Here is a 22241-nt window from a genome sequence, read left to right on the forward strand (position 1 = left end):
TTGGCTGTTGAAGCTGCTATGGCTGAGGCAGTAATGAAATTTAATTCAGGAAATGAGAGAACTTCATCTGCCATACTCCAGGAGCTTAATTTGAACCCGGGCCTACCGAACAGCAGGAGAATGGCAAACAAGATAACCGGCGAGCAGCAGCATCAGCCCGTAAGCATGCATCTGCAGACAATCTGCGACAAGCCTTCAAACAACGCCATTTGGGTAGCTGTAGGCAGACAGATTACATCCCTGGTGGCTACTGACCATTTAGATATGTGGATACATCAATACTTTTTGTTATATGTCCGTTATTTCTTTTCGTTTTCTCAAAACATGAATTTTTGAACATTTGCATGTTTCTGGGAGCAATTTTGCAGTAATCGGGGCACCTAGAATTGTAATTTTTGGTGCAGTACTGAGCTACATGAATAATGCACACAAAGGTAGGACCAGATTTTGGTATCTCACTCTTAATATTTTTTTATTGTCCGTACATTACATAGCCACTTTGAACCCATTTTAAACAGAAAGCTTTGATGTGCTGTATAATTGTTAATAATTGTTATACCAAAAAAACTATTCCTGCCATTGTGAAGCTTATGGTCCCTAGTATCTAGCTATGTGCCTAAAGCAAGATTTTGATTAGTAGTTTTTGCTCCATTGTTCCCAGAATCAATGCTAATTAATTTTAGTCAAATTTAGAACTAATTGGAATATTTTAAAAACAATTGCATATTTGGAATCGGCATATAAAACTGAACAAGACGGTGCAGTTTCATTAAACTTCGTAACGGGAGTCTTAATGAAGGTCACCGCCTTTCTGGGGCAGCCGCTTTACCATCTGAGCTAACCAGGCGGCTAGCAGATGGCAGGGTGAAGTCGAATTTGTCAACAACTCGAAGCAGAGGCAAGAGTTTCACGTAATAGTTTTGCGGAAATCTGCAAGGTGAAGAGAAGTAATTAATTAAGGGAAAATCGGACATCCACCCGTTTGTGGCGATTGCTAAAAAGGAAACCCATACGGGTTTGTCGAAAGAAAAGCCTCGCAGTTGAAGAAAAATTCGTCCTGGTTCGGGACTCGAACCCGGTACCGCCACCTTTCCGGGGCTGCAGCTCTACCATCTGAGCTAACCAGGTGGCTAGCAGATGACTAGCAGATGACCAGCAGATAGCATCTTACCGCACATGTAGTTACCAAAACATGATCATTCATGTGACATATTACATATTAACAATGTTTCACTACTGGTATTTGACCCAGAATGACATCCTAACAATGGCATGAAAGCAGTTCATCTTTTCCCAATTGATAACGGGAACTTTGCACACCTCATGAACTTTGAAGGGGCGGGCTCAGTAGTTGAGCTCAGCATTGTCTGGCACACGCGAGTAAATCTGTCATGTTGGCTTGGTGCTACAGTAGAAGAAACAGTGGACACATATTGTCATAAAAAAAAAAAGAAGGGAATTTATCTAATAAGTACAAGGGAAAAAACTGAAAGTTTCTAACATTTCGGGGCCGCTGTGGGCCCCTAATTCGAAGCGAAGAGCAGCACTCTATAGTCAACTATATGTGCAACTTGGTGGCACAGTGTACAGGTGTATATGTCCAGCATTTTCCTCCTCTCCAGTTAAGGGAGGGCCTGGCTCTTTGATACCGAAAATCTGCCCGAAGTTCAAATTCTAAATTCTTTAATTTCTCCGTTTCTGATGCGTTTCTGCACCTATCTCTGAAATTTGGTTATAAAATACAGTCAAATCTTGTTAATTGGAACACGCTTAGTTCAAACTTCCGGTTTGTTCGAACTCATGCCGTAGTCCTGTCAAAGTTATGTGTATTCCAGTAAGCGAAAACGCCTGGTAATTCAAATGCACAAGCATTTGCGACTGTTAATTCGAACATATGATGCTCCGATAATGCTCTCAGCAGCGTGCCAAATGATGCGGCGGTGCCTCCTACCAGCATTGCTCTGACCTCGTCATAGAGGAAATTCTTAGGAAAAACCCCTCAATACCATGCACCAAAATAAATTGTGGCGAAAATTTTACCCTCTCTCAAATGGCAAGGTCGCCATTTCTGCATCGCACTGTAATGCCCCAGCCCCACTACAGTCGAACCCGACTATATCGAACCCGTTTACATGGAATTATTCTATATATCGAACAATTTCTGGTCACGGTATAGTTACAATGAGTATATATAGCAAAAATTACGCTTACATCGAACAAATATTGCAGTGACTCCCGATATATCGAACGTCAAGCGGCGGAAAAGTGCCCCCATAGGTTGGCTTTCCCTCGCGGTAGCGGGGAAACCGGCGGCGCGGCTCCATCCAATCGCTCTCTCCCTACCGTGACCGCGCTATCTCGGGTTGTTCGGGCGAGCCGTCGACACTCCCCGTGTCGCGCATAGTGGAGTCTATTAGGCCACCTAAAGGCCACGATCCTCCCTCTTTTTCTATCATCTTTCACTTGCCACCCCTCTCCCCTGACGACGCTTCGCCCTGCTCCCACACGGGTTGCAGAATCAAGCGTCCTTCCTTTCTTTAGATCACTATCAGCGACACTCCCCAGCAATAGATGATGTTGGCCCGCCTACAGCGCTTGCTCAGACAGCCAATCAGAAGCTCTTGTGCTCTCTTCGTGCAAGATGGCGAAAGTGCGAGTTGTCTGGCTGCTTCTCTGGTTTATCGCGTTTGTGCCTTGTGGGCCTACTCCCGCAGTGTTGCCGTGATGAAGCGGCAGAATTCACCTTTCGTCGTGAAGCTCGAAATCATAAATCGCGTCGAACGCGATGAGAAGTTGGATGTCCCCGCAGCGTGCAAGATTCCGAGGAGCACTCTCGGCACGATTAGGGCTAAAGTGGCCAGACTCGCAACCCGGTGCCCATGGCGCCCGACGCATACGCACGGCCGTGTACGAGGGGTTCTTCATACGTGCCGGTTTCCGCGTGCTCGGTGAGGACTGTAAATTCTGATGAATGCGACGAAGCCGTTGCCGGTGTTGCCGAAGTTTGGAGCTAGCTGACAAAATTTCCGGGACATTCGAATCAACGGTGGACGAGTTTGTGAGTGCAGATGATGGTGTCGCGACCACGCTAGAGCCCAGAAACGAAGACTACATCGCCGACATCGTACCGAGCACAAATGACAGTAGGCACATTGAGGAAAGCAATTACGGTCCTTTGCCCATATCCTCCGAAGTGATTGGTGCACTCGCATTAGTCCGGCGCTTCTGCGCGAATGCGGAAGGTTGCGGCCTCAGCTGCTCCGACTCCTTAGACAACGTGGGGAAGTGCGTGCGTCGCAGGCAGCGAAATTGCCCAAGCAGAAGAAAATGCAGGACTAATTTATGCCAAACTAAGCTAGTTTCGTTAATAAAGTGATTTTATAAATGGTATGTGCTTTTATGACATCCAATTATTTAGCAGGCTTATATCGAATTATGCTCTATATCGAACTGATAGGCGTTTTTTTGCGAGTTCGATATAGCCGGGTTTGACTGTAGTGGCAAAACGCCCGCCGCAGGAGGGATCGGTCCTGGGTCGATTTTCTCGCCGTGGCAGCAAGTGGGCCGCAAGCAGAGGAGCCCAATAAGAGTGGCCCCTACATTAACGTACGTGTGGGAAACTGGTATCGTGTGGCTCCGCCCAACCGCTTTATTCATACTCGCATCTAGTTCAGCCGGACCGATTGTTTCGCACTGTCTGCTCACGTCAGCTCTCTCGTGCTTGTTTTGGTTGGCTTGGTTGGTTTTGTTCTCGCTCTATCTCTTTTTTGTTTTCAATGATGTGTCTAAACCGAGATGTCCCGATGGAAAAGTTGTTGGAGACGGTGCACCATATCCAATTGTGTACAGGACATACTCTGAATACAAGGACGCGAAGGCAACACCCAGTATCTCATTCTCCTTGGCTTTTCAATACCCGCCGTGGTTGCTCAAGTGGCTATGGTGTTAGGCTGCTGAGCACGAGGTCGCGGGATCGAATCCCGGCCACGGCGGCCGCATTTCGATGGGGGCGAAATGCGAAAACACCCGTGTACTTAGATTTAGGTGCACGTTAAAGAACCCCAGGTGGTCGAAATTTCCGGAGTCCCCCACTACGGCGTGCCTCATAATAAGAAAGTGGTTTTGGCACGTAAAACCCCATAATTTAATTTTTTTTCCTTGGCTTTTCAAACGCGCCCGACGTTGCAAGAAAAGGCAGCGCACCAACATGATTATGACCAGCGGCAATGACTTCATTACCTTGATTGATAAGACATGACTCACGTTAAAACACAGGATGAAGAAGGTAAACACAGCGCCAATCTGTCTGCAGACGAAGCAAAAAACGCACAAGCATGCAGAGGGAAGCAGTCGCGGAAGGCCATATCTGGCCTCGGCAATTCTGCTGCTTCGGCGGCAGTATGTGGCAGAGGTAATTTGCGCAATCCAGCAAGCTGGTGAAAAAGCAAATTCGCTTCCCTCCCACCCTTCCTTCCAACTACACTACCTTTGCACTCCCTCTCGACTCCTTGGTAACTCCCTCATCTTCGACGGCCTCCGCCCCGGCGCCAGCATAGCCCGCTCCTTGAAGTTTCGTTTTCTGCCATTATTGGGAAGTGAGCGATAGCCGGCGTGGGCAGTAATACTTCAAAAACAAGTCTTTCTTTTAATTCAAACAAATTTTTGAGCCCCTTCGAGTACAAATTATCCAGATTCGACTGTACCACATATTTCTTCTGTTATCATGACCTAAAGATGTGAGTGCGCAAGCGTTGCCCTTTAAATTGGGGTCAAATCACGCCAGATTTTCGTCGCGCATAACTTGATAACACGCTCTGTCAGCACCTTTTTGGTATCATTCGAAAGCTCGTATTAGTGGATTTTTTTTTATTTGTTAGTTGGCAACATTGACAGTGCTGTGTTCATGAAAAAAAAAAAGACAGCAAAAATGATGCACTGTGCGTGCTACTATTGACCAGTTTGAGCACGTGACCACGAGTGATTAAATGATGACAACCGCCACCATTTTGTCTTGGTCTCACAAGTACGACACTGGATATGCCTCTAGGTCTGACAAAGTTTCGTTCGTGCATTGTTACTAGCGGAAAGGTGCAAGATGCAAGAAACTTCCGAAAGCGATTCCATCGTCGCAGCCGGCACAGGACTCCCAGCAGCTCGCCGCTGAAGTCGTCTTTCTGCCGAACGTCAATGCCTCAACCGCTCTGCCGGATCTCACATTTCCACATGCCAGTTGCACTTGTATAAGAATTGTTGCTTTCCGTGTCATCCTTATTGTCATCCTTATGTCATCTGAAGTGTTGCCTAGTTCGGCAACAACAGAGGCAGCGATGGGGAAAAGTTGGACCTCGTAGCCAACATTTCTTCGCGGTCGCAGCAGCGCCGCCAAGCAACTTCTTTGCATTCCAAATACCACACACCGTAGTCAACAGTAGATCTATGTCGCGTGCCAGCACCAACTTCTTCGTGTCCCGTTCAATAGCACGAACAATGTCTAATTTTTCTTCTATGCTGAGCACCCGGCATCTTTTTTATCCGAGCTTCGGCATGACACAAGTCCTCGCTTCCACGATGCCACAACGCTCTCTGGCATGACGCCGAAATGATGTTGATGTGGCTTCAGGCGCAAACCCACAGGGTGTTTGGAGGCCGTTGTCCTGATCTTTGAGGCTTGTGGTTCTGCTGGGCCACCGGATGGAGAGGACGCACCGCCGTGTTTGTGTGACAAAAAGTGGAAGCACTTCGTGTTAACCGATACGTACGCAATAACCTGGTACGGTTTATGCGCATACAAAACACATTATGTTCAATGGCCACTGAATCAGGGATTTGACTTTATTACTTTTAAATCGAAACTACTGTTTAAGCGGGTACGGTTCAATGAGGTTTTATTGTACTAGAAGCGAGCTGCAATAAGTGCTGGCATACTAATTTGGTGTTCCCTTTGATAAGAGTAGCCTGTACTTTATACCGTATTCACTTGAATCTAACCCGCACTTAATGTCCTATAAGATGGGTCTAAAAATTTCGTGCACATTAGAATCAAGTGCGACCCTTAATCGCATTGCCATATCGCCATCGGCATTTCAATATGACCATCTCGTACGCACTTCGAGCCTAGCTGCCATAGGCAGTCGCTTAGGTTAGTCTACCGTCGGTTTTCTACGTTTGCTCTATCTGCGTGGGAGTGCCAACTGTGCTGCAATTAAAAGGAAAGTGATCACATGTGTGGAGACTGACGGAAATCGGATTGCATCACGGGCGTTTAGAGTTCCCAAAACTTGTGTGCTAGCATAAAACTAGCACAAACAGGAGAGGTGTTCTACTCCAATTACTGCACGGCCCCTATCTTGAAAGCTATCTGCAATGGAGAGAAGTCTACGCATCATAAGCGAGAGGTCACACAAAGGTCAACTCACTTGCTCCTGCTGCTGCACTTCCTCACTCCAGCGTTCTAACAAAAAGTTTCTGCGGTCATTGAGTGAGATGTGTTCATGTTTGCTTGTGCGCACGTGGCACCATGCTTGTTAATTTAGTCAGTAAGCGAATGTTTAAAAGTTCATACGGCCGATAAAACTACTAACCTTACTTTCCATATATTTGTCTACCATTTTGCTGTCGAAATCTATGCTTTGCTCTTTCGGGCGATCTGCTACTTTTATTTATTTATCGCAACTTTAGTGCATTTGGAGTAAATCATCGTCTTTCCAAATGAGAGAAAATTGTATTTCTGTATGAAAAAATGAGTTGCGCGGTACTGTAAAGGACCTTTCTTTTTTTAAGTCACTGCAAACAAGTGCGCATTAAAATCGAGGGCGTGTTAGAATCTAGTAAATGCGGTATCCTGATTTCTATGTACCTAAGTTGCTGATACCTTGCAATATATATATCAAAACGTTTATTTAAAAGAAACAAAAAAATGCAGAAACCGAGTGGGTGGAGCCCCTAGTCCAGGGCCCCACTGTCTTGAGCGGTCCGCCGTGCTTGGTCGAGGAGCGCTAGTTGCATCTCCCGATCCTCTCTGGCAAGCCAAGTCTCCCACTGCTTCCTTCCAGAAAGTTTGCCGGCTATCTTTAGTGTATTAATTTTGGGTGGCCTGTTCTGGCAGTCCCACGTAATGTGGGCGAGAGTTGGCCGGCCTCCGCACCAAGGACAGCGAACGCTGTACAGCGTTGGGTGAATGGCATTTTTCAAATAAAGGTTTGGAAATGTGTGCGTCTGTATTCGGCGCCAGTCATAAGAGTCCTGCCTGGATAGGTCAGGATGTGGTGGACTGTACTTTCTTTGCTCGCGCCGCTGGTGCTCAAGGATGTCTCGTGGTAAAAAGGGGTTTTCGTCAGAGTGGTCGGCCGCTCGGTTGACAAAAGCACGAGCTGCGCCGTCCGCTCTCTCATTGCCCTCGAGTCCTGTTGGACCCGGGCACCAGATGATCATGTGTTTCTGCGTTAGGTTGGATCCTAATAGGCGAGTGGTGCTGTGTGGTAGCCTCCCGGTGAAGAATAGTCTACGTGCGACTTGGGAATCTGTAAGAGTTATTGACGATTGTCCCAGAGCATCCTTAGTTTTAATAGCTAGCGCGATGGCTGAAGCTTCTGCAGTATTCGCAGATGCAACTCTAGCCGTGGCGAAAGTCACAAGCCCTTGATTTGCGGCCGCTCCTACAACTGCGAGGGCGTATTTGTAAGCACCACATTGAGCGACATCTGTGTAGACTGTATCCGGGTTTCCACCGAATTGCTGCATTAACTTTCGAGCTCGAGCACTTCTACGTCCCCGGTGGTATTTAGGACTCGTCTTCTTAGGGATTGGGGCTACTATGATCCTTTCACGAAGGACTCTGGGCAGAGATTCAAGTTCTTCTCCCGCATACTGTGGACGAGTAGGGTAACCCACGTGGCAAAGTAATTTTCTGCCAGAGGAGGTTAAGCTAAGCCACTCCCGTTGAGATATGAGCGTCGCTGCCCGTAGCTCCTCGTAGTTATTGTGAATCCCGAGGGCCAGCAGGCGTTCAGTAGAGGTTCCCTGTGGTAGGCCGAGAGCCGCTTTGTACGACGTTCTAATCAACGCATTAGGGCCTTTAGTTCTGTTTTCGTGGGGTCCTGGAAAGGGAGGCTATATGTGAGACGACTTAGCACAAAAGCCTGAACGAGCCGGATCGTCTCTGTTTTCTTGAAACCTTTTCGGTGATAAGTTACTCTACGGATCATACGGGATATCTGTTTCACCGTAGTCCTAAGGGTTTTAATGGTGTGGTCTACTCGTTTGTTGCTTTGCAGCCACAGTCCAAGGACTCGCATTTTCTGGACCTCCTTTGCAAGGATACTCCTGAGCGTGTGGAGCACCATGTTGCCCAAAATTTATATGCAGTAATCTTGCAAAACATTCTCTGATATTAGATTCGAAATGAACTGTTCAGTTTTTGCACAGCCCTAATTTTTACTCCAAAGCTGCAAAATATTATTCCTAGTGCCTCGTTGGCATGGCGTCCAAAAGTTGCACCCATGTTCTCCCACAAAATTTACTAGAATTCAAGTTTTCTTCACTAGTTTGTGATGCATACCCTCCTTTAGTCACAAATTGCAGTATTTACTCTATGCTTATTGTCACGTCAGCAGAGAAGCTTGTAAATGTGAGAAAAAGCACAGTACGATCATGTCTAGTGCATCGCAACAATGACAGTAATAAAAAAAAGGAAAAGCAGCACACCCCCAATGCATGGACTACTGTGTAGCGATCGTTGAGGAGCTAAGTGTACTACCACACAGCACCACACAACAAATTGAAAGAATCCAAACGTGGTCAGATTGGCCAAATAATAAATTGCTCTATCTTAGAGGCAGCAAGTTCGTAGGCTGCCTAAGGCGAGACATGCTTACTGAATGGCTGGTAACTATTGTGCATTAAGTTACCTCTTCCATATGTTCATCTGCACTATTACCATGGTTTTCCTTCACCAGGATCATTCTGAAGGCTCCATTTGAAACAGTTTCCCTGTATATAACAAAAACTGTTCTTTTGTATTCAATGAAACAAATATTCGACAAATTTCAATTATGAATTCTCGAATCGAATACGAATTGAATAACTTGTACTAGAAATTTCGAATAATAGTACACCCTTTAGACAGTACTCGTAATTACAGAGAAATCGGATTTCTACTTACTGCATAATCATTGATGTCACAATGTTTGATAAAAAAAAGTTTACCAACCAGATGAAAACTTATCAAGTACATCATGCAAGCTTTACAAATAAAGCAAAATGTTTCTTTTGCGATCACTAATGTAACACAGCCCTTCAAGCATCATGTGAAACGCTATAGTGCCTTCAGCAAAGTGGTTGGGTGTGGAAATGCTCAGCCCATTGAACTGAAAGGAACCAAATTGAGTGTGCAGGGGTTCAATTTATATGAAGTGCTTTGTCAGAGGCGTTTTCCTTGCAATCGCTGGACAGTACTAAAGCAAGTCGCTTACGCAAACGTGTTTGCTGTGACCAAAAAAGTGGACGAATACTGGACTGGACGTAGGGTCATATGGTAGTGCATGCCTTGTGTTTCATACTGTTGCTTTTTCTGTATGGAAAGTATAAACATGAATAAGGCGAAGAAACGAAATGTACGTAGATTACATGTCGTGGTATTTTTAAAAGTAATTTGTGGCACAAAGCTATCGACTCGGTATTACTGTTATTGCTTGTTTTGTTTAAATGCAAACGCCTGCTACACATTGCTCTGAATCGCCGCAGTTGACCCTGGTTATCCATTTTTAGCAATTAATTTTGACTATGCCAACTACCCCACTACATAGGAATTTCGTTAACCTTTTGAGGGTCGAATTATTTTTAAAAAAACTTTCCCAGGTGGTCAAATTACTTTATTGTGGGTCTTGAATGTACAGCATGTATAAAGTCAGGAATAAATGGTAAAAAAAAAATTACGAACAGTATTTTGGTGTTGGAATCACTCAGAACTGCAAAATGTTCAATAGTATTTCAAAGTGTGGTACTCCTTGAAACACGGGTCTACGCACAGCACCTTATCGCAGTCTGCACACCTAAAATGCGTGTCGGTTCTCCTCTTGGAGCGACGACTTGTGTTGGTGCACACATGCTATCTTCCCTGCGTGCGGCTGCCAACTTGCGCAGAGGTCTGAGGCACCCTCTCGCGTAAGCGTGTTGCCGCATAGAGTGAGAATACCTCGTGAGTGGTGGTGACAAGCAAGCTAAGAGCAGCACCAATCAAGATAGAAATCAACTTCCGCCGCCCCTGCGAGAGCGTGCCAACAAAGAGAAAAATCACGTTTCGCACATCTCCGTTGCGATCGTGTCACGTAACTGAAACCGCGAGAGTACGTTGCCGCTGAGAGCGAGAATACCTCGCGAGCGGCGGTGATAAACAAGCTAAGAGCAGCGCCAATCAAGATAGAAATCAACTTCCACTGCCCTGCAAGAGAGTGCCAACAAAGAGAAAAATGACGTTTCGCGCGCCTCCATTGCGATCACGCGGTGAAACCGAAACTGCAAAAGGGGTGTTGTCGCAGTCTGCACGACGCACTGAAGCTAGAAATCAGTTCGGTTTATCTCCCCAAGAAGGTAGCACAAATTTCAAACGCTTCTTGTAAATCCTAAGAGATGGCAGCACCTCCCAGTGAGTATCATTATGGCGCAAAATTTCAAACGGAGGGTTGAAACCGTACCCGTACGGCAACGACCTTGCGGGACAGAAAACCACCGCTGTACATGTACGGTAAAAACCTTCAAAGGTTTAACCTTGTCCTCGGTTCCTTGAATGTGTGCCAAATGCTTTCTACTATCTCCTTTGGCCTGCCCCTAAAAGCAGTTTAAGGCCTTCAGTTTGAGCATCATGCTACATAGTCTATACTCAAGCTCAGTGGTGCCCTAGGCCCTTACTTCTTTGCACAGTAAAATAAAGGGTGATTGGTTCACTGTTGTCTTTTGTCTGTGTTATGCAGGCCAAGGCCAAGGGCGTGGAGCACCTGATTGAGGTACAGAACCCAAATCGTGTGGAGAAGAAGCCCAAGAAGGTGGCCCAGCTGAATGAGATCGAGGAAGAGGCACCACAGCTCTCGCGGCGTGAACGGTGAGTGCTGCTTCTGCTTTGCTGAGGGCGACTCAAAATGACAGGCACCTGTGCACATAGATTGTTAAATTAGGTGTCCCATTGTGACTTACGGGCTGGAAGCCAGTATTTCATGAGTTGTATGTAGGGTTTTTGTTTCTAACCTTTGTCTTCTGGGAAATATATATAATATATAACTGTCCTCAATGCCGTGTGCTCTGTGATGTCAACAAGAATTTTAAAGTTCATACGCATTAGTAAACTCCTCTTGTTTTGTCAGAAATTCCGCTTGTTTTCCTCTACTTCGCGTGCTCGGCACTCTGGAATCGGGACGTTCTTTGTCTCAACATTTTGCCTTCGGCTATTTAGCCTAGTGTGCTCAGGATGCGACATCATTAAATCTCTGCGACCGGCTAAGAAGCATGTGGGGTCTTTTCTTAGAACCACGATTTCTATGCTCTGTTTCACACAGCGTTGCAAAGGCTAGCGAGGCTTCTCTCACTGCTTGCATCGGGACCAAAAAATTGTGCATCACATATGAAAAATATACCTATGTGTCATGTAACACACAGAAGGCATTGCAGATCTTTGGTATATACAGTGAAACCCAGATATAACAAACTTCAGGTGACTGTGGCAAATTGTTCATTTTGCTTAAAGGCCGTTATAATGAAAGCCCCAGAATTAATCATAATAATCATAATTTATAACAGTACATCCTTGAACTCGTTTCTAGCAGAAATACAGTCAAACCTCGATATGTCAAACACGGATATATCCAATTATTGCGTATATCAAACTCTTTCTATATCACCTGGAAAATTGCATGCATTTAAATTTTTTTTTTTTTTTTCGAGCGGGGTCGAACATAAAATGTGTATATCAAACTCAGTCACCCCGGAACATGTGCGCTCTGTTTACTGGCGGTGAGCTTTCCCGCAACATCCACAAAGATTGTGGTGGTGCGATGGGTGTTCCTGATTGCTGCGCACTTCGATCATGCCGAGAGTGCCATTTGAGCGTAGCGGTGTATGCGCGCGGCAGTTTAGTTAGTTCGACAACGTCAAAGACACATTGCATTTGCCGCACTGACTCCGCCTCAGTGCAGTGCTCTGCGCCTCATGAGGACTGGCAGTTTGCATCCACAAAGACTTGCGACAGCGCGTGCTCACAGGGCTCACTCATAGATGCCTTGGCAGACACCACTGTAGGGGGGAAAAGGGGTTAGGAGCATTTTTATTTTTTGACCAAATTTAATAAAAATTGTCACTCAGAGTTTTTCATGCTAATTTCAAAAATATCATTACTTCTCAAATTGACTGAGTGGTTCCAGATATATAATTAAAATTAATCACCTATTGTTTATCTGAACAATTGTAAGAAGAGTATCAGCCAGAATGCTTATAAGACATATGGCTGGATACTGCAAAGTGTAAGCAACACAACTGTAGGACTACCGTATTTACTCGCATAATGATCGCACTCGCGTAATGATCGCACCCCTGAATGTTGTCGTCAAAATTCGATTTTTTTTTATTTCCCGCGTAATGATCGCACCCCGAACTTGCCGCAGCGATATGCCGTGTGCCAAGTCTAGCTAATAATGATCGCGCTTACCATCTGTTGAATGCTACGCGAACGACTATTCAAGACGAACCAAGCGGTCTGCACGCACCAAACACTCTTAAGTAGATGCCTCATTTCATTACTTTCATCACTTTCCGCACTTCCATGACAAAAAGAGGTACAACCAAACTTTCCTTTATTATGTGTAGGCTTTATAATGGTTGTGGTCAACAACAACAAAAAAGGCGCCTTTTGATTCTTCTCATCTGCACTCGTGGGCAAGCAACAAATCGCAAGCGGCAACGATAGTAGCCACGTTTACACTGATATGTTAAAAGTGTACCTTATTCATACGCCAACGCTTGTAACACAGCTAATATATTCACCCACCCTTAGCACAAACGTGCGGTATTAGGATAGTAGTGAAGACAGATGCCGCAGTTTCCGCAGCATGCCCGCCATGTGTTTCTATGTCACTGGCAGCTAAACGCGCCCATCTGTTTCTGCCCCCTCAAAGTGGACATGGCTGCGTTAGTGCCGCAAACTTGCCGATATTAACGATATTATTCATTACTGATATGGGAAAAAACTGTTTCAATGCATGTAATGTACTCACGAGAAGAAAAAAGAAATCGCGTTCGGCGCGTTCGGCTTGCTCAGCCGGCCGCCATTTTTGTTTTGGTGTCCCGCACCCGCATCCCGCAGCAAACGGGGGACGAAAAAATTTTTTTTTTTTTTCACGGGGTATTTAACCCGCGTAATGATCGCACCCCTGAATTCGCGTCAATTTTTTCTGACAGAAAAGTGCGATCATTATGCGAGTAAATACGGTACTTTCTTTATAGCGCAGGTATTGCGACTTTTATAGCAATATGAAGTTCGATCTCCAGACATGGCAATCATGTGGACCAATTAGTAGCCAGATTTTAAAATTTACAAAAGCGAAATTTTGGAATCTGCTCCTAGCATTGTGTAGTACACACATGTAGCTACATGCCGCTGTTAAAATTATGGTCCTGTGTGCCCTGAAAACAGAGATAGTGCTTCGGCAAGTTTAACAAGCACAAAAAAATGAGATTCTGAGAAAACTTGAAAAAACGAAATGAGCTTACTTTTATAACAGAACACCACGAAATATTTGAATATATACAAGTGCTATTGCATTAGTAGCCTCCAGGAATATAGTCTGCCTGGCTAGTGTCACTACGGTGATGCTTTCTGACCACCGGCAGCAGTGCCATCAACGCGATCTAGTACAGTCGAACCCGACTATATCGAACCCGTTTATATCGAATTATTCCATATATCGAACAATTTCTGGGAACGGTATAGTTACAATGAGTATATATAGCAAAAATTACGCTTACATCGAACAAAACTAGTAGCGACTCCTGATATATCGAACGTCAAGCGGCGGAAAGTGCCCCCGGAAGTTGGCTTTCCCTCGCGGTGCCGGGAAAACCCGGCGGCGCGGCTCCATCCAACCGCTCTCCCTACGTGACCGCGCTACCTCGGAGCCGCCGACACCCCCCTACAAAAAATGATCCTGGCCCGCCCGCCGCAGCGCTTGCTCAGACAGCCAATCAGAGGCTCTTGTGCCCTTGTCGTGCAAGATGGCGAAAGTGCGAGTTGTCGCTCTGCTTATCTGATTCATTGTGTGCGCCTTCTCCCGCAGTGTTGCCGTGATGAAGCGGCAGAATTCGCCTTTCGTCGTGAAGCTCGAAATCATAAATCGGGTCGAACGCGGTGACAAGTCCAATGTCCCCGCAACGTACAAGATTCCGAGGTGCACTCTCGGCACGATCTTGAAGGGGGAAATTAGGGCTAAAGCGGCCTAACTCACGACCCGGTGCCCGTAGTGCCCGTGGTGCCCGACGCGTACACACGGCCGTGTACGAGTGGTTCATCCAAAATAGCTTCAGCCGTACTGACTTCCGCGTGCTCGGTGATGACTGTAAATTCTGATTAATGCGACGAAGCCGTTGCCGTTGTTGCCGAAGTTTGGAGCGAGCTGTCAGAATTTCCGGAAGCTGTTGACGAATCAACGGTGGACGAGTTTGTGAGCGCAAATGATGGTGTCGCGACCACGGGTGAGCCCGGAAACGAAGACTACATTGCCGACATCGTGCCGAGCACAAGTGAAAATGGGCACAACGAGGAAAGCAACGACCGTCTTTGGCCCACGTCCTCCGAAGTGATTGGTGCGCTCGCACTAGTCCGGTGCTTCTACGCGAATGCGGAATGTTGCGGCCTCGGCTGCTCCGACTCCTTAAACAAAGTGGAAAAGTGCGTGCCTCACACGCAGCGAAATTGCCCAAGCAGAAGAAAATGCAGGACTATTTCGTGCGAAACTAAGCTAGTGTCATCAATAAAGTGATTTTATAAATGGTATGTGCTTTTACGACATCCAATTATTTAGCAGGCTTATATCGAATTATGCTCTATATCGAACTGATAGGCGTTTTTTGGCGAGTTCGATATAGCCGGGTTCGACTGTAGTTCAGATTTTCGGTCAGTAGCAGGAGTTGGTGCTAATGCTTAAAGTTTTCCTTGAGCTTCACTGTCAATACGCCACAAAAATTCCGGCTACAGAATAGCAGCATCGTGCCGAAACGTTGATGAAATGCATCCGTTGTCAGGAGCGCTTCGTGGGACTAGGCCTAAAACGCCATCGGGATCTGCAGCGTTGCTCAACTGCAGGAGCAGGTGAGCTAAATAGAGTTCGACGTAGTGTTAGCATGCACACACGTTGCGTCACGTTGGCAAGAACAACAGCGTCTATCGTTAGACCGATGGTTCGACACACTGGTGCAGCCAGCATAACCGGGCATGGCCAACGGACTCCGACACGCCCCGTGTCGAGCGACGCTCGCTAAACGCACGTTATCGATGTCATCGGGAAGCGGCGCAGCGAAGTGTCGTTTCTCGACGTCGTATGCCAACTTCCTCTTCCTTTCTTTTTTTCTAAATTTGAACTTCATAGCGAACTTCGGCGTCGAGGTCGGCATCGCTGTCAGAGTGGGAAACCTCGTTGGCATGCACGGCATGTGTGGAGCAGCCACAGAGTGATGCAGACGACGCCAGTCTAGCCAATGGCGTGGCTAGCTGAGGGTCACGTGCCTTGGTCGACCAGTTGCAGCATACATTGGGTCATCTTTTTGAGGCAGAATTTCTTCACTGCCAATGTGCGGACGGAGCAGGTGGTGGTGGCGGGAAAATGAAAACGAGAGACTGCTCTTTCAAGCGATATGCGAGTCGGTGCGACCGCACTACTGCAAGGGCCGTCACACACCGTTGAAAGAGCACTTTTTCACAGAAACTTTGGCTCAGATTTAGCCCACACTGGTGCCATTAATTTATATTACGGCTAAAATATTGATTTAGAATGCACAAAATTTGGCAAAGTGGTAAAATAATAGATGGAAATTCAAAAAATACCGATCTCGCAATATTCATTCTCTCGTGATTTTTCGGTCTCTAAAACCAGTGTCCCCCCTTATTACTTTGTTATTGGCAGTGTTTCAAAATACTTCGATTGAAGGACATGGAGATCGTAGCTGGAATAGCAGCCAAACGAAGACGCTGCCGAGGTTGATCCCATAAGCGCTGATGTTGCCCCGCTCCCGACTTCAACTAAGGCTATAGCTGCTTTGGCCCTTCTACGCCGCTGCTGCAGCATTATAGAGGGCACCAGCCTATTGCTTGTGGATCGTTTAGACTATGTTGAGGACTCCGTGTTTAAGCACACAGCTGCCAATAAAGCAGGCTACACTGCTGCAGTACTTTCAGCCAAATAAATACATAAATACTTTATGGGAAGCTTCAAGTGAGTATTTACTGCGCCACGATTGGGGCGGTTGTTTGGAGCACACTTGGGCCAAGCCGACTTCGCGCTCCGAACAACAATCCCAGATCGCGCCTTTGGTTCATTGAGTGATTTGCGGAAGTTTTTGATGCCCTTGTTTATGGGTCTTATATATCGAATTCTGGCTATTTCGCGATCACCGCGCTGTTGGATATGTCGATGTTCGACTGTACACACATTATTACACAACGAACATTTATTTGAAATATAGTCGATCCGGGATATATCATACCTAAAGGGGATGGTGAAATAGTTCAATATACAGTCGACGACTGATACTTCGGACTCCACGGGGAATGTATAAGTCCGAGCTATTGAATGTCCAAAAAACACGAATGTATCTAAAAAATATAATTTTATTTACATTTTAAGGCTCTTGTGCAAGGAAAAAAGTGGTAGATTCGCTGCTGCATGCATTTCCGTTTACGTGCAAACAAGTACGCCTGTATTTCTGCTAGTTTTATGCTGTCACTGTATGCCAATGCAAGGAATGCAAAGACTAGAGTCCGCATGGAAAGGCTGCAGAGCACACAGAACATCGTCATCATGTGAGTTAGAGTCATTGTTTGATGGTGGGAGAACTTGCTCAATTATTTTGTCATCGTTCAGATCGGCACACAACACCGCGCTGTTAACGTCTGCAAAGTCTTCAAATGTAACAGCGGCAGAAATCAGCAAGCCGCAGCCTAGCAGGTCACCAATGATGTCTTTGAACATGTTGTGTTATGCAGCAGATTCAGGCTCTTCAGTTGGGGAGTCATTCGGACTGCGACTCCACACTTATTCCGAGTCGGGCTGCGAAGGCACCATTGGTGCCATTTGACGCAGCCTGTTGATAAGTTCACGAGAAAGACTTCTTGGAGCCCGCAGAACACTGTCTGGACCATGAACTAAACAAACAAGCACAGAACAGCGAAACACTGTCCGAAAGGCAAATTCAACAAACAGAATGACAAGAGCAGGCCATGTGTGGGGTTGCTGGAACAGGAAGTGATGATTGCGATCACTGTGGAAGAAAGGTGTTCCGACGGCGCACCTGCGCTGGGGCAAGAGAGTGGCCACTTTGTGTGACCGGAAGGGAGCGCCGCCGCTAAGGGCAGAACATGTTCAGGGGGCCCTGCTCTCCACCAATTCTGCTGGTACTCCTATGGAGCAGCGGCACAAGCGTGGATAATTTACGACCTCAGTCAACATTGAAACACCCATACCTAAATATGTGCCCTTTTTCGTTACTTAGACGCCTAATCCTGAGCAAGTAGAAGGTTTCATGCCGCTTACTGTCAAAATATCGTCATTTCCGACATGACGCATCGTGCAGGCTGTGATATCCTGTTTCGGTATCCAGTTTCTGTTTCGAATGGTTATGACCGCTGGCACCACTCCACGCCTAACACTGTAAGTGCACCCTGACGTATTTCTGGTACCCGACTTGAGCAGTCGGGCTCTGGTTTTGAGGCTCGCCCGTGGGGCCTCACGCTGTAGGTCTCCCGTCCGGTTGCCCAGTCGAAGCTACCACAAACTGGCGATCAGGTAAACTGTATATTCTGCTGCTGCTGCTTGCCTCTGCCATTATACTAATGCTCCTACATGGATAATCTGCTTCTCCGAGGTGAATGTATCATTCCTCATGCTTCCTTGCGTTAGAAATTCCTGTCTATTGCTCATGAGGGTCATTTCATCATCATCATCATTAGCCCGGTTACGCCCACTGTAGGGCAAAGGCCTCTCCCATACTTATCCAACTACCCTGGTCATGTACTAATTTTGACCATGTTGTCCCTGCAAACTTCTTAATCTCATCCGCCCATCTAACTTTCTGCCGCTCCCTGCTACGCTTCCCTTCCCTTGGAATCCAGTCCATAACCCTTAATGACCATCGGTTATCTTCCCTCCTCATTAAATGTCCTGACCATGCCCTTTTCTTTTTCTTGATTTCAACTAAGATGTCATTAACTCGCGTTTGTTCCCTCACCCAATCTGCTCTTTTCTTATCCTTTAACGTTATACCCATCATTCTTCTTTCCATAGCTCGTTGCATCGTCCTCAATTTAAGTAGAACCCTTTTCGTAAGCCTCCAGGTTTCTGCCCCGTACGTTAGTACTGGTAAGACACAGCTGTTATACACTTTCGAGGGATAATGGCAACCTGCTCTTCATGATCTGAGAATGCCTGCCGAATGCACCCCGGCCCATTCTTATTCTTCTGATTATTTCACTGATTATGTGATGTAATAGGGCTCAGTGAAGTTAGGAGGACAAAAGAAGCACATACAGTACTAAAAAGTGGGCACGTCTTGTGCTACCGGGGCTTAGCGGAGAAGTATTTAGCTCCGTGCATTCAGTCCAAGGCGTCATTGATGCGTGGTAGTGGGTAGGCGTCTCTTCGCGTGATCTTGTTTAAGTGGTGATAATCGACGCAAAAACGCCAGGTACCATCTTTCTTTTTCACAAGGACGACAGGCGAAGCCCAAGGGCTGGCTGATGGCTCGATGACCCCTTTGCGGAGCATTCTGTCCACTTCTGATTGGATGACTCGACGTTCAGCATGCTATACACAATAGGGACGCCCACGAATAGGATTCGTATCTCCAGTGTTTATACGGTGATGAACAACATATGTTTGGCCTTAAGGCCTGTCGCTGAAATCAAAGATGTCACTGAACGATTCAAGCAGGAGTTGTATGTCCGTGGCCTGTGCAGAGGTGAGGTCAGATGTTGTCATCTTCGCAAACTCATCCGTTAAGGAACCAGTGCTGTCAGCTGCAATTGGCACTAATAAGCCACTCTCGGCATTCAGACTCAATGTCAAATTCGCAACCACTAGAAACGCTGGCCAAGAACATGCCGGCCGGAAGCACTTAGGGCACAGGCTGAAATTCAGAATGGTAGAACAATGTCGTTATTAGTAACCGTAACCAACGTATGCGGAACATCAACTTTCCGCTTTAAAAGCACGTTGATGAAGGGGTGAAGCACATATTTACCGTCAGGAACCTATGGCTGGGCGGTCAAAGTAACGTAAGTAACTGCCTTGGGTGACAGACGCACATCTTGAAGCAAGCACAAGTACGGTGGGGCGCTACTTGGAGCATTGGCGAGTTGAGGCAGTTCTAACTGAAGCACGCTGTTCGTGCACTCGATGAGAGCAGAATGAGTGGATAAAAAGTCAAATCGAAGGATAACGTCGTGAGGGCAGTTGTCGATCACAGCAAAGAGAACAGATGTAGGGCGGCCGGCTATAATTAAACACGCAGTACACATTCCACGAGCAGCCAGCACGCTGCTGTCGGCCACACGAAGCACTTGGGCAGCTGCTGGAGTGAGGACCTTTTTTAAACGCCTACGTAGGCTAGCACTCATCACAGATACATGGGCTCCAGTGTCGACGAATGCTTGGACAGGTATGCCGTCTATTTTAATGTGAATTACAGTTCTCCTTGTGGGCACAGACAGAGGATTTGCTGCAGTAGTAGGCAATGCAGCGCCACCTCCGAGGACTGCATGTCTTAGTTTGCCAAAAGATTACAGCCAAAAGCCACAGGGGACGAAAGGCGACGTGGCTGCTGCGAACGGGAAGATGGGCGACGTGTTTGCGGTGAATGAGACTGGTGTCCACACGCTGATGGTGAGCGGCTGTACCACGTGTTCCAAGCAGAGTTGTCGGCCCTGTTAGACTCGGCGGTGGGCGAAACATTGCGGGTATTTCCATGAAAACGGCTCAGGTTGGTCGGCGTGCAAGGTGTTGAGGGCCACGAGTTGCGACAGTATCGGGCAACATTACCAATGCGGCGACAGGTGAAACATATCGGCTGGTTGTCCGCAGTTCTCCACTCAGTCGGGTTGCGATAACGCGGAGAGAAGCGTGGAGGTGGAGCGAAAATAGTAGAAGGACGTTCGTTAGCTCTGGGATTGGCGACAGCACACACAGAATGTAAACCAATGTTTTCAAGTTCCTGGCGAACGATGGTTTGTAAGAGGGGAACTGAAAATGTGTTAGCATCAGGGCTGCGCGAACAGAAAGCTGCGGGCGCCATCACATCCAGTTCACGGCTAACAAGTCGCACGATGTCCTCTGATGGCAACGCATGCTGCTGTGCAGGTTGATCTTCACACGTCGACGTTGCGGCAGTACTGGGAAGTCTGGCGAATAGTTGCAAGACGCGTTGGCTTTTGGCTTGCTCGAATTGTCGGCACTTTTTAACAATTGCGTCAACTGTAGAGCAGCTTATGCACATGAGCAGATTAAACGTGTCATCAGCAAAATGCCCTTAAGCACAAGCCCGACCTTCTCAGCTTCTGTCATGTCATGAACTCGGCGTAACGACAAAGTGCCAGCACGTCCTGGATGTACGAGACATAGGACTCCGTGGGGGATTGGGCACGGGAGGCCAGTTCCTGCTTTCTGGCAGTTTTACGGCTGGCTGGTTTGCCAAACAACTCTGTCAATTTTTCTTTGCATTGGTCACAGCTGGTTAGCTCCTCTTCATGGTTTTCGTACCACACCTTTGCCGTGCCTCTTAGGTAGAACAACGGGTTAGCTAGCATAAACGTAGGGTCCCATCTGTTGATTCCACTCACGCGTTCGTACATGACCACCCACTCTTCCAACATCGGTGCCATCGGTACTGCAGAAAGTTCCAGTATCCTTGGGTTGCGCAACCACAACTGACGGTGACAGCGACGTAGCTGGCGATGGTAACGGAGGCAGCAACGACATTGATCTCGCGTGCTCACCATCATTCATGGTGCGGACGGTGATGCGACGTCCACTGCGGAGCTCCATTTCCAGCCGTTGTACCCCACACCTCTCACCAATGTTACAGGGATGTTGCGAGTACAGTCGAACCCGACTATATCGAACCCGTTTACATCGAATTATTCTATATATCGAACAATTTCTGGTCACGGTATAGTTACAATGAGTATATATAGCAAAAATTACGCTTACATCGAACAAATATTGCAGTGACTCCCGATATATCGAACGTCAAGCGGCGGAAAAGTGCCCCCAGAAGTTGGCTTTCCCACGCGGTAGCGGGGAAACCCGGCGGCGCGGCTCCATCCAACCGCTCTCCCTACCGTGACCGCGCTGCCTCGGGCTGTTCGGGCGAGCCGTCGACACTCCCCCTGTCGCGCATAGTGGAGGCCACATCCTCCCTCTTTCTCTATCATCTTTCACTTCCCATTCCCTCTCCCCTGACGACGCTTCCTGTGCTCCATCACGGGTTGCAGAATCAAGCGTCCTTCCTTTCTTTAGATCACTATCTATCGAGACTCCCCAGCACAAAATGATCCTGGCCCGCCTCAGCGCTCGCTCAGACAGCCAATCAGAGGCTCTTGTGCTGTCTTCGTGCAAGATGGCGAAAGTGCGAGTTGTCTGGCTGCTTTTCTGGTTTGTCGTGTTTGCGCCTTGCGGGCCGTCTCCCGCAGTGTTGCCGTGATGAAGCGGCAGAATTCGCCTTTCGTCGTGAAGCTCGAAATCATAAATTGCGTCGAACGCGATGAGAAGTTGGATGTTCCCGCAGCGTGCAAGATTCCGCGGAGCACTGTCGGCTCGATTAGGGCTAAAGAGGCCAGACTCGCAACCCGGTGCCCATGGCGCCCGACGCGTACGAGGGGTTCTTCATACGTTCCGGTTTCCGCGTGCTCGGTGATGACTGTAAATTTTAATGAATGCGAGGAAGCCGTTGGCGGTGTTGCCGAAGTTTGGAGCGAGCTGTCAAAATTTCCGGGACAT

The 22241-nt window shown here is 47.1% G+C and overlaps 1 protein-coding gene across 1 annotated transcript in view; it reads left to right on the forward strand.

Annotated features, from left to right (window-relative positions):
- Nucleotides 1-22241, forward strand: part of LOC126526737 (uncharacterized) — an 85007-nt gene that overhangs the window by 23970 nt on the left and 38796 nt on the right. Inside the window, exon 4 of the mRNA XM_050174601.2 lies at nucleotides 10968-11095. Coding sequence (XP_050030558.1) covers nucleotides 10968-11095 — 128 coding nt within the window. The remainder of the gene's footprint in view (nucleotides 1-10967; nucleotides 11096-22241) is intronic.

Source organism: Dermacentor andersoni, chromosome 8 (genome assembly GCF_023375885.2).
Source record: "Dermacentor andersoni chromosome 8, qqDerAnde1_hic_scaffold, whole genome shotgun sequence".
NCBI classification, from domain to species: Eukaryota; Metazoa; Arthropoda; class Arachnida; order Ixodida; family Ixodidae; genus Dermacentor; species Dermacentor andersoni.